At 36.3% G+C, this 12045-nt stretch overlaps 2 protein-coding genes across 2 annotated transcripts in view; both read right to left on the bottom strand.

The window, feature by feature from the left end:
• Positions 1-3335: 3335 nt before the first annotated feature.
• On the bottom strand, positions 3336-4922 carry LOC114358837 (glutaredoxin-C4). The gene is made up of 3 exons (XM_028312908.1): positions 4718-4922; positions 4453-4557; positions 3336-3675 (listed from the first exon to the last, which is right to left on the bottom strand). Exons 1-3 carry the CDS (start codon positions 4862-4864, stop codon positions 3577-3579), a joined length of 351 nt encoding a protein of 116 aa, XP_028168709.1. The 5' UTR covers positions 4865-4922; the 3' UTR covers positions 3336-3576.
• A 4477-nt stretch (positions 4923-9399) lies between these two features.
• The window catches only part of LOC114358836 (cytochrome P450 4C1), a 28770-nt gene continuing 26124 nt past the window's right edge, over positions 9400-12045 (bottom strand). The window contains exons 11-12 of the mRNA XM_028312907.1: positions 10502-10690; positions 9400-9636 (exon numbers count right to left, since the gene is read on the bottom strand). Coding sequence (XP_028168708.1) covers positions 9488-9636; positions 10502-10690 — 338 coding nt within the window. The 3' untranslated portion in view covers positions 9400-9487. The remainder of the gene's footprint in view (positions 9637-10501; positions 10691-12045) is intronic.

Genomic DNA, 12045 nt, shown 5'->3' with positions numbered 1-12045 from the left:
ATGAGGAAACACGAACAACAGGAAAATGTTTCGCATCCGAAAGTCACATCTCATGTACAAGTCACTTTGATAGAAAACAGTTGGCTCATTATCATAATGTAGTGGTGGAATAGCAAATAACTCTAACAATAGGCGGCTGACGCTCTTTGTATTGGCCAGAACAAAAGGTATTTTGTTTACGCTGATAAACTAAGCAATATTTTGGGGATAAATACAATATTTGCTGGAGATGGATAAGTAATTTATTCGTTTGTTTCAGCCGAATGACGTCCACTGCTGGACAAAGGCCTCCCCCAAGGATTTCCACAAAGACCGGTCCTGTCAAAGAAGTAATTTATAAATGTTACTATTAAGTAGGTATTTACCGTTCGAATACAAGCCTTTGTTTTAAAAAAGATCAGAATATTATACAACCTATTTCAAAAAGCTCAATACTTTTTCATAGTGTTATTATCTATCAATAATTTTCATGATTATTTTTACTACTTACATCCGATTCCGAAAACGTAGCAGTTTCGTAGTAGCCTACGCTCTACAAACTGAACTAGGGACTACGAAATTCAGTCGTAGTTGTAGGCTTGGTTTTTTTTTTTTTTTTTTTTTTATCCACAACGAGGAAGCTCTTGGTCTGTATCTCACCTGATGGTAAGTGATGATCAGGCCGAAGGTGGAAGCGAGCTTCACCCGGAATCCTCAAACACGGAGGAACTGGCTATCTTACCTCTAACTGCCGGAACACAACAATGCTGTAAACATTGTTGTTATGGCGACAGACTTAGGTAAGATGGTGGTAGCTAGCCAGGCGGACTTAGAACAAGCCCTACCACCAACCAAACCGAACAGAAAAATCTGCCCCCACTGGGAATCGAACCCGGGACCTCTGCGTCTGAAGCAGGTGGTCTTACCACTAGACCACAGAGGCGGTTCCACAATCTGCTACGTAATGTACGAGTACATGCGGATCACAGCATATCAAGCTGTACGTACGTACACTGTGGCATCATGTGTAGCTATACATATAGTTGTAACAAGTGCTTTTTGGCAACCAAATGGATAGTCTGATGGGCTGGAGATTATATCGCTACGGAATCACTCAAGCTCCGGTACGGTTTTAATAAACTGTGGATTTGGCACTGCACACTGGTAAACTTGTTAATAGATTGTTGCACTATAAAATATGATGGCGTAAAATTTGATAGACTATTATGTGTAGAATCGAAAACTGTATTTAATTTAAAAGTAATACGTATTACTGTGATGGAGTGAAACTCTATACATATTATAGTGTTCCTTCAAGTTGCTTGTAATTTGTACAACATTTTAATAATTTCTAATTACGACAGTTAATTACCAGCATCCAAATATTTAATGATTTCAGAGGCAATTTAAATATTAATTAAGTATAAGCGATGACATCTTAAGAAACATGGGCAGGCTGTTACCTGGCACCTGCCTTTCAATTTGAGCAATTAGTATAAGTTAAATTTGACATCAGCGTGAAGCGGCGACGCGTTTCGTGTTTTATCATAAATATTCATGTACTTTGCCTCATCCTTCACGCCATCCAGTTCCGGGGCTACAGCTTACGCTCACTGATTTTGGGAATACAAAATTTTGCTCAAAATAAATTTGCGCTCTTTTTTTTAAGTTCTACGTATACTTACTACTCTGACAACACTTCTGGTGATACCTAGATGCCTAATATCCTATATTATTAATAGGTAAAGATTGTATTTATATAGGTGACCAGGTCAGGGGGTATTGAGATTACTGTACAAAAGTCTATCATTGATAAAGAACTTAACATTCTTATAGGCCCAATCTTAAGTCCGGGGATATTCCGACTATCCCTTACTGTTTCCTCGAGTACCTATGTACCTATTTCTGCATCATAAAAACATGTGGAACCCCGAGAAAGACTACCTACTTGTAAAGAGAAAAAAATATCCGTTTTAGACCTCATTTCATCAAAAGCACATAATGATGCGATTTACTTTAGTTAGGCGATACATAAATAAAAATTACCTGTATGTATGTACTCACGAAAAAAAATATACTTTTAGGTAGACAAGCATATTACGGCTAAATACTCAGCCATTAATCAATAATAAGATAGGAAGAAGTAGTGATCAACAATAACGGGAGAAGTATTTAGGCTCGTGGCGCGCACACGTATCTATATTATAGCTATAAGTAAGCGTAACTCACCTTACGTCCCCTCACTTTCGCTTGCGATCACATGTTTCTCAAAAATAAAGCCTAAATTCAACGCATACAGCAACAGTGAGCACTAAGCACGACAATAAACCCACTTGTAACCACAACTTAATTCACAAATACAGTTTGTTTACATGAATCCGTGCTAAATAAAATAAAATAATATCATGTTGTGTTAGGGCGGGCTCGCAGCGCCGACTAGCGGTGGGCGCGCGAAGCAGTCGCTAGGGCGGCCGTCACCGGGCACCGAGGGTGTAGACTCCGATATCCTCTCTCTCCCTCGCACTTATCCGGATTTAATTGTCGCAATTCGCTATCGCGTTACGCAAAAACGACGCTTTTATCAATGACATAGGAAACATAATATCTACGTACGCCGAGCGTACACTGCCGCCCGGATTCGCTCGTGTAGTGGCCTTGAGAGGGTCCTGATGTTTTCATCCCGCGCGCGTAATAAAGCGTTTAGGGTGGGGACAAGTGACTTTAGGTGAAGGATTTATGAAGGAATCTCTAGAATTAATTCGGCCGATTGTGGCACTCTCGCTTTTCAAGGGGTGACGAGAGCAGCGCATTTGCATAATTTTAATAAAACAATGTGCGGTAATTGGCTCTACCTACTAGATAAGGGTATGCTACTGTTTACACAAGTTTGTATTAGTGATGTTTTCATTTTAAATCCCGGGCAAATATTTATTGATTTCATTTTAGTGATGGTCAATGTATGGAAAAACGTTTACGGTTTGTTACAAAAGTTGGTAAGTACGTCAAAATATTACGAAAAATACAGAAGAAATAATTCATTTCATATTCATATTCTACAAACTACTTACTTAGTTTTCCCTGGGCCCACCAGATCATCATCTAATGAATTCTAGTGGAACAATATTAAGCTACAAAAATTAATGTATTATGTATTAGAATGGAAATGACAATGGTATTTTACAATAATTATATGATTACATCACTATACTACTTACATACTAGGTAGAAAAAGAAGATATAAGGCTGAATGAAATTATAAAGAAAGTAGAATTTACGTAATATTTTATTTTAAAAATATCGAAGAAATATTAACAACAATAGCTGTGGAAACATAACGTAGAAATATTTATCTGTACTTTGTGTTACAATTTTTTTAAGTAAAAATGTTTTGCGTTTTTTTTGTGTTTTGAAACAAAGAAGCCAGCAAGTGAACTAAAATTTATTTTGTTTTGCTCAAAAAATAGGGCACTCATTGTACTTGATGCTAAAAACAGTGGTAAAGTATTTATTTAGATTTTATAAATGTATAACATGAGATATATTTTACTCGATCTTAAGCTTTTGGCTGGATTGTTTCAAATTAATTAAAATTACACTTTAACCAATGAGCATAGGCTCTAGTTTTCCAGATTTATGTAAGGCGCTCACATCCGAGCCACCTCCTACACAGTTCCCATTGATGAATACTTGAGGTACCTATAACAGAAAAAAATATAATTAAACTGAGCACAACACATTATCTACAAAACACGGTTCAGTTTTTAAGTGATTCGGGGATAACAATGAAATAACCACAAAACAAAAACTAGATAAAGATGATTTTACACATTATCAGTTATGCAAACAATTAGGTAGGTATCGTCTAGTTTCACAGCAATAATATAAAGTTCATATCAGTCTGTGGTGAATTTGTGGTAACATTTTATCATGTACCAAAATAACATGCCACATTGTCCAACCATTACACAAGGTTAAAGATATTTTTATTTATTTCAATTAGTTTTTAAAATGGCAACAAAGTATGGCCAAACATGTAAACCTAGAAACAAATAATAGTGGTAATAAAATTGAGGTTCAGGCGAATTTGTGTAAAAAACATAAATTAAAATGATATGATGCGGGACTAATAATAATGAATGAATTCCAAATAGAGAAATTGACAAGTGTTATGAACAATATAAATGTCATGCGTGACTTGCGAGAGATTGGAATAGATTATAATAAATTGATCAATTCTATGTTTGGGATCATTTTATCAAGTAAACATTATGTTTGTACTTTGCACAGTTATGTTATTGGTATCTATTACTCTTATCAAATACAAATTGGTGAGATTTATGTGACGATAGTGACTTTTGGACGTTCAAACTATATTTATCTAACAATCACAAGAGCAATAAACCTTTGAATATACCTTCTAACATGAATAGATTAGATAAATATGATGTTGAGGACTTGTTTGAGGTTACTTACGGTTCTAAATCCGGTTATTTGCGCCAGGTTATCCTGGATGGCGTCTCCGTCATTACGCTCGTCAAGTTCGTAAACTTTGATTGGTTGTTTGACCTTGCCGAATACCTGGAAATGTTACACCACCATAACATGAAGCCAGAATGATCTAGATGGAGCTAGAAAGATTCCCATTTAGCAATGACTAACAAAAGTGACTCATTTTACTATTAAGAAAAACTTAGCTCTTTCATCCTGCTCACAAATCAATAACTCAGTAAATACTCACATCTTTAGCCAGTTTACAGTAAGGGCAGTAGGATTTCGAAAAGATGACCACCTTGTCTTGACTAATAACTGTTTTGATGAATTGCTGAACGTCTCCGGAACTCGCCATTTTTGTGGTTTGAACGATTTTGCTGCTTCGAGTGCCCATTAAATTCCAAAAAATTGTGATTGTGACAGTGACACACCTCTGACAGGGCCAGATGACGTTAAACTGACATTGACATTTTTTTTTTTTTAATTCCTTCCTGGCCTGGAAATTTGTACCATTGGCCGAATACTTGTAAGTTGTCAATATATTCTTTCATGTCGTTAAAATAAAATGTTTGCTTCCAGTTTGCTTCTTCCATAACTGTGGCTTCTTCTTTACACAGTTTTGAACTTTAAAATTGACAAACTAAAAAATGTTACCAGATACATGCAATGGGATATTAATACAACTGTTTATTAGCGATTGCTGATTATTTTATAATTGAATTTTGAATTTATCGTTCATAATTTTAATAACTAGCTTTTGCCCGCGGCTTCACCCACGTAAAATTTAGTTTGTCACAGATCGTCATAAATAATAGCCTATATGTTATTCTGAGTTATAAACAACAATACTGTAGTTTCATCAAAATCAGTTCAGTAGTTTTTGCGTGAAAGACTAACAAACATCCAGACATCCAAACTTTCGCATTTATATTTTAGTAGGATAGGATACTCAATATAGGATTTATATTTTTTTTTTTTTATATTTTATGGATATTGCACATAAAATAAAATAAGTATTCGATTTCATCTCCAATTTTATTTAAATGTGTTTCTTATACTTGAAAATTAATAGACATGATTAATTAATTTTAAAATTTTAAAACCATTTCGTTTTCTCAATCTTTTTATTTCAATATTTTTAACTTAATTATACTCTAGTAATTGTTTGTTGATGATAAAATAATATCTCACTCAAAATATTAATTCAAAATAAACTGCTGTGCACACTGTTTTTTAGTTTGGCAATACTTTTAATCGGTCCGAAACTCACAACTTAACAAAATAAAACAGTCCGATCCTATCTCGTCACCGTCGTGGCAGAATTAAATAACTGACACTTTTGGCAAAAACCACTTTTTCCACTTTTTGTATAGTAGAAAGTGTTACCTATATTTTGGTCTTACTCTCGTAGCAATATCTATGATATTTCCAAAGATATCTTCAGTTTAGTGAAACTATAGACCATAAATTACAACTCTGTTTGTTGTAGAATTTACGTGGCAAAACTGAATAAGTGACTTTATTTAATTCTGCCACAACTCACTCCGAAACATTGCTTCAAAATACTTGTACTAAGAAAGTCAATAAGTGACTTTATTTAATTCTGCCACAACTCGATCCGAAACATTGCTTCAAAATACTCGTACAATTGTGTTTTTGATTTATTTCATTTTTGATTATTTTACTTAAAATGTTACTTTTAATTTCAATGTTCATTACTCAGATGTTGAATCTGGATAGTTACCTTCATCATCATCATTATTTCAGCCATATAGGACGTCCACTGTCGAACATAGGTCTCCCCCAATGATTTCCAATATGACCGGCTGGTAGCGGTCTGCATCCAGTGCTTTCTTGCTACCTTTATGAAGTCCACGTTGTGCTTTCCGGTACGTGCCCTCCACTCCAGAACCTTGCTGCCCCATCGTCTGTCAGTTCTGCGTACTATGTGCCTTGTCTCTTGTACAGAAAAACCGAGCATAGCCCTCTTCAAAACGCACGCTGTGCAACTTTGAGCTTATTTATAAGGCCTATAGTTAGAGGCCGCGTTCCCGAGCCGTATATCATCAGTGGTAACACATACAGATTGTAGATTTTCGTCTTTAGGCACCGAGATATTTTGGATGAAAGGATGTTGTGTAGTTTCCCGAACGCTGCCCAGCCGAGTAGGATTCGACCTCTTTCAGACCGTTTCAGCTAGGTAGAGACCTAGCTGAAACGTTTGTCCGAGGTAGACATACTTGTCAACAATCTCGAGATTCGAGCTCCTAACCGAAACTGGGTAGGACGCAACATAGACATTCGACAAAAGCTTCGTTTTTCCATGTTGTTCACCCGAAGGCCTACCTTTTGGGTGATTAAGGTCTTCGAGCATTATGCCGATGTCTTCCAATGACTTTGCCATGACCACACAATATCGGACAATAGGAGTTTGAAAGCGTCTTCCAATGCAGCAGTGAATAGTTTCGGAGATCCGGAGATATAACATCTCTCTCATGCCTCGCTGCATAGGAATCGCCCTCGTACTCCACTCCTGTACTCGGACCAACATGGTGGCGTGTACAAGCACTTCAGCACCTCGATATGTACCGATACTTTTCAGAAACCGGCTTGTTCGGGAGGCTGGAAGTCATCGACCCTACGCGCGAGATCATTCGTGATAACTTTCGAAAACAGCTTGTAGACATGACTCAGAAGCGAGATTGGTCAGTAATTCTTCAGCAAGGTTTTATCCCCTTTCTTGAAAAAGAGTACCACCACGCTTCTGTTCCATGCCTCTGGCGTTGTTCCCTGGAGTAAGACGAAGTTAAATAGTCTCTGAAGGACTTGACTTTAAAATCGATGTTCCACCCGCGTTCAGAAGCTCCGAGGTTATTCCGTCATCCCCCGTTGCCTTGTTGTTCTTTAGGTGTTTGATAGCCATCCTAATCTCGTATAGGCTGATAATGCTGATATCCACAATATCTTCGTCGAGGTATATAGCTGTCCATAAAACTTTTCAATCCCACCCAGAACCTCGGCTTTTGTTGACGTTACACTACCTTCCGCAGTCTTCAGCTTTGTCAGCTAGCTTCGCCCAATAGAGTAGTCTCTTGCGAACACTTTGGAGCCTTGGTTCCGCTCTATCGTCTCTTTAATACTATTTGTATTAAAGTTGCGAACATCATGTCGGAAGGACTTCCATATCTGTCTATTAAGCTGCCGATGTGCCTTAGCGTCAACGGAGATCTGCAGAGACATTGAATGTCGTTCTGCCATGACGTTGAGGGTAAGGGATCCCTATGAATCCCTATGAATCCCTAGGGAGAGATCCCTATGACAGTTTTATTGTTTTTGGATTATTTTAATTTTGATTTTCATTTCGATGTTGGTTCTTTCAATTGTATTTCAATGTTATAGGAATCTGATGTTTATGGTTACCATACCAATTTGTTAAACATTTATAAGTATTAAATAGGTAGGTATATTCTAGTATTATTTAACAATTTTACAGATTTTGACTAAAATTGCATTGACTAAATAAATAAAATTAAATGAATAAATCAACATTTAGGTCAATAAAAGTGTGGCAAAATTAAACAAGTGTACTTATTCAATGGAAATATTCGTTAGTGTAATACCTTGGTTGTGGTAAAACTAAATAAGTGACATACAAAAACTAAATAACTGCAACTTTTTTGTAAAATACGGTTGTGGCAAAACTAAATAATTACATTTTTATTTTTTTATTTAAAATAATACAAAGTAACATCATCGAAGAATATTGAATTAATAAAGGTAAATTTGCTGTATAAAATATCAAAAGACCGAGTAAAATATTTTTACCTTTAAAAGTTATCGCCATTTTTAACGAAAAAAAATACAAAAACGTGAATATCTCGCAACTTTGGTTTTGTCAGTTATTTAATTCTGCCACGACGGTGACGATCTCTCTGCTCACATTATAACGAAGTTTCATAAAATAATCTGACTATAATTTTATTTTCCTACAAAATAGTTAGTTAGACAATTAATAAATACAGGGTAATTTTGTAATGAGTATCCAAATTTTTTAATAAGCTCTATAGATTAAAGTTATTATATTTTAACGTGGTATTTTTTGCAAAAAAATATATTTAAAATCTAATTCGTGGGTTATGTTTCAAAGGTTTAGGATTACATAATTATTGTTTCGCACACCATTATGTCTTTAACCTTTGCATTTACTTGTGTGTAGCTATTTTTCTATGAACGAAGTAAATCATCCACTTTTGTTCCAATTTTGAAACCGCGCGCAGCGGATATTAGAAAAAAATGTTCTTTGGGTCTAGACAAAGTGCAAATTATAATCGCAAACCAGTCGAAAAGTGGCCGAAAAGCCCCTTTTTTGTATGGAGTTTTGACGGATTCGATTTTCGATTCGATCAAAAAGTGCGTTTTGTCTAGGCGGGCTTTACGTAAATCGAATAGTTACTGATTCTGAGTCGCTTCTAATGGATTCGTTCGTTCGTTCGTTCGTTTCAGCCGAAAGACGTCCACTGCTGGACAAAGGCCTCCCCCAAGGATTTCCACAAAGACCGGTCCTGCGCCGCTTGCATCCAGGTACTTCCCGCGACCTTTACCAGATCGTCGGTCCACCTCGTCCGAAATACCGCAGTGTCTCAAGACAAAAGTATTTGACCAGTGTGTGTTGCCAGTGATGGTGTATGGCTCTGAGACGTGGTCGCTTACTATGGGCCTCATAAGAAGGCTCAAGGTCACCCAAAGAGCGATGGAGCGTGCTATGCTCGGAGTTTCCCTGCGTGATCGAATCAGAAATGAGGAGATCCGTAGGAGAACCAGAGTGACTGACATAGCCCGCAGAATCGCTAAAATCAAGTGGCAGTGGGCGGGGCACATAGCTCGAAGAGCTGATGGCCGCTGGGGCAGGAAAGTTCTTGAGTGGCGACCACGAGCTGGAAGACGTAGCGTGGGCAGGCCTCCTAATGGATACTGATTGCAAATTCACCCTGTTATAGACAAAATAGGTACTAAAACATCATCTTCTTTCAATTTTAATTATGTGACCGTTGATCGGAAATAGAAGAATTTCAATCTTGAGGCGGTCGATTGTATTAGCTTCTATTTTGTAAGACCTCACTACTGACGAGATGATACTCTTCATTATCAGCATTCCGAAATTGCGCCCTGCAATGAGAATACACAATTACATAGGAGTATTTATAGGTAAGTGCTGATATTAAGTTTAAGAATACCTACTTGAAACTCCTCGTTTGAAAGTTAAATTTCGCTCAAAATGAAAACGTGATTTGCTTTGACAGGGTTACAAAGAAACCCCTCGAAGACTTTAGAGCGCACCTTACCTGCCTACTTACTTACGTAAGTATGTATTTAAATCCATACTATAAAAATGATGACAGGCTAATAAAATTCAAGACTTGTTGAAATCACAATAGACAATTCTCGGTTAATAAAGCAACATTGTCTTTTACTTAATAGTGCCCATTGACAGGTAAAAAACTTGTAGGTACTTGCACAATGAATCGAGTGTATCTTGGACTTGGCGTAACGCATGAGTTGCGATAGAATGAGACAGAAATGGGTAGCCTGTGGCCCACTATACCCATAGCTGGGCACCATTATTCCAAGTAACTTCACGTTACATGAAAGCTTAGTTTAGACTAGATTACCCGACCCGTTAAAGCTTTTTTTTTATGCAACTATATTTTTTGTAGGTATTGCACAAATTACTAATATTCCCGTTAGCCCCTCGTACTAAACTTTTGCTTGTGTTACAAGTGGGTTCACCACAATAGTCGAGCGGTGGCGGGACTCGAACCCGCGTTCCCCTGAATTCGAGTCTGCTAGTCCGACCCTTCACCATTTGGCTATCGTAGCTATAAAATTTAAAAATTCATCCCTTACTTGAATATTTACTTTGTTAATTAAGAAATTAGCGGTTCCCAATATAAGATTTTAGACCCGTGTCTTTCAATTTTGGCGGTGCCCAAGTTTTCTATGAGGTTGAGATGTCTGCGATGCTTATACTTACCAATACAATTCCTAGATCCGTAGCTGAAAGGCAGGAAGGCAGCTGGGTGCCGGTTGACGGATCTCTCGGGCAGGAACCGGTCAGGGTCGAACTCATTGGCATCGGGGCCCCACTCCTTCTCCGAGCGGTGGACTGCAAAAGCTCCAACGACTGCGCCTGCGCCGGCTGGGATTGTAACTCCACAATTCGCTGAAAACAGATAAGTAATTAATGGCACGTCAAGTGTGGCATCTATGACGTTATAATAGATTATATTTTGCAAAAAAACATGTTTAGTCTTATGTACTGATGAATAAAATTAGCTTGTTTTTCAAAGCAATCCAAAAAGTCAAGGTCTACGCTACAATTTGAATTTGAATTTATTTTATTTGCATTATAAGTAGTGGTTGGAATTATACAGCAAACAGTCGGAAACAACGTCCCTACTTAACGTAAATGCGCCTATTACCGCCAGTTTAAGCTGACTTCGGATAAACGTTAGAAAATTAGATATAAGACGTGGTGATAGAAAAGACACTTTAATTTATTTATAACAATGATGAAGTAATCTTTGAATTCAAGTAGTAACAATGAGTATTCAATCACACAATAATTAATAAATAGCAATTTAATCTGAATAAGCAGTTGTTTCTATTACCGACCTATAGACGAGGTGTGTTTCTATTAACGTTTTTTCTGTTTCTATTACCGACCGCTAAGAATATTGCTCTTCAATTGGGTATATTCCAAGAGGCACGGGTTCGATTCCCGCTCATAGGCTCGGGAACCACTTGATTTTTTCAAGTTAAATTTGTTTTGCTTTTAGTTTTAGTTAAATTTGTTTTTTTTTTTTCAAGTTATTTTTTTTTATTGTTAAAAGAGAAAAGGCACGCTTCTCGAAAATAAATAAATAATCAAGCAGAAATAGTAGAATAATAAATTCCTCAATTATACTTGATTACGCGATACCAGGTCTTCTAGTGAGTAGTGGGGGTCATTATTTAAACTATGTATATTTGAGTTTTTAATAAAAAATAATTTGCATTTAATATTTTATTTTTAATTTGACTTTCGTTTTTGACTGATGTTTTTGATTTTAATTGTGTGTAATTGTGTATTTTAATTTAAACTATGGACAATTGGACAATGTCTATATAATTATTTTAATTTTTTTTTATTAATCCAAAAGATCTTAAAAAGTTACATAGTAGTTGTGATAACGCATGATTGGTTAGGTGTCATGTCATAAATGTTAGTTATATACAAAATACAGGCTTATAAGTCTTCGCAGGTGGCGTTATAATTATGAGGCGGTAATAGAATTAAGTATGAATATTACTTTATTCTATTACCGACCGTAAAAAAAAACAGTAACCAGCTAAAATATCTACTTTAACGAAGACGTGATCAGTGAAGTATCATTTCTATTAGGTTTTATTTTATATCAAATAAGTACTAATTAGAATTTAACAGGTTTTTATAAAATCTATTGTCATACATTATTAGAGATATTCTTTAATGTTCATTGCAGTTTTATGCCAAACCTATGACAATTAATGTATGGC

This window comes from Ostrinia furnacalis, unplaced genomic scaffold, assembly GCF_004193835.3.
Source record: "Ostrinia furnacalis isolate ACB-3 unplaced genomic scaffold, ASM419383v2 OfSCF4122, whole genome shotgun sequence".
Taxonomy (NCBI): domain Eukaryota; kingdom Metazoa; phylum Arthropoda; class Insecta; order Lepidoptera; family Crambidae; genus Ostrinia; species Ostrinia furnacalis.
This window is presented reverse-complemented; position numbering and strand designations above follow the sequence as displayed.

Bases quoted from the DNA above. Each gene is read 5' to 3' on its own strand.
- LOC114358837 (XM_028312908.1), bottom strand. From the start codon at position 4,864: ATGGGCACTCGAAGCAGCAAAATCGTTCAAACCACAAAAATGGCGAGT. The intron at 4,558-4,717 runs GTGAGTATTTAC...TAACATTTCCAG, and splicing joins ACTGTAAACTGGCTAAAGAT to GTATTCGGCAAGGTCAAACA. The intron at 3,676-4,452 runs GTAAGTAACCTC...TTTCTGTTATAG, and splicing joins AAATAACCGGATTTAGAACC to GTACCTCAAGTATTCATCAA.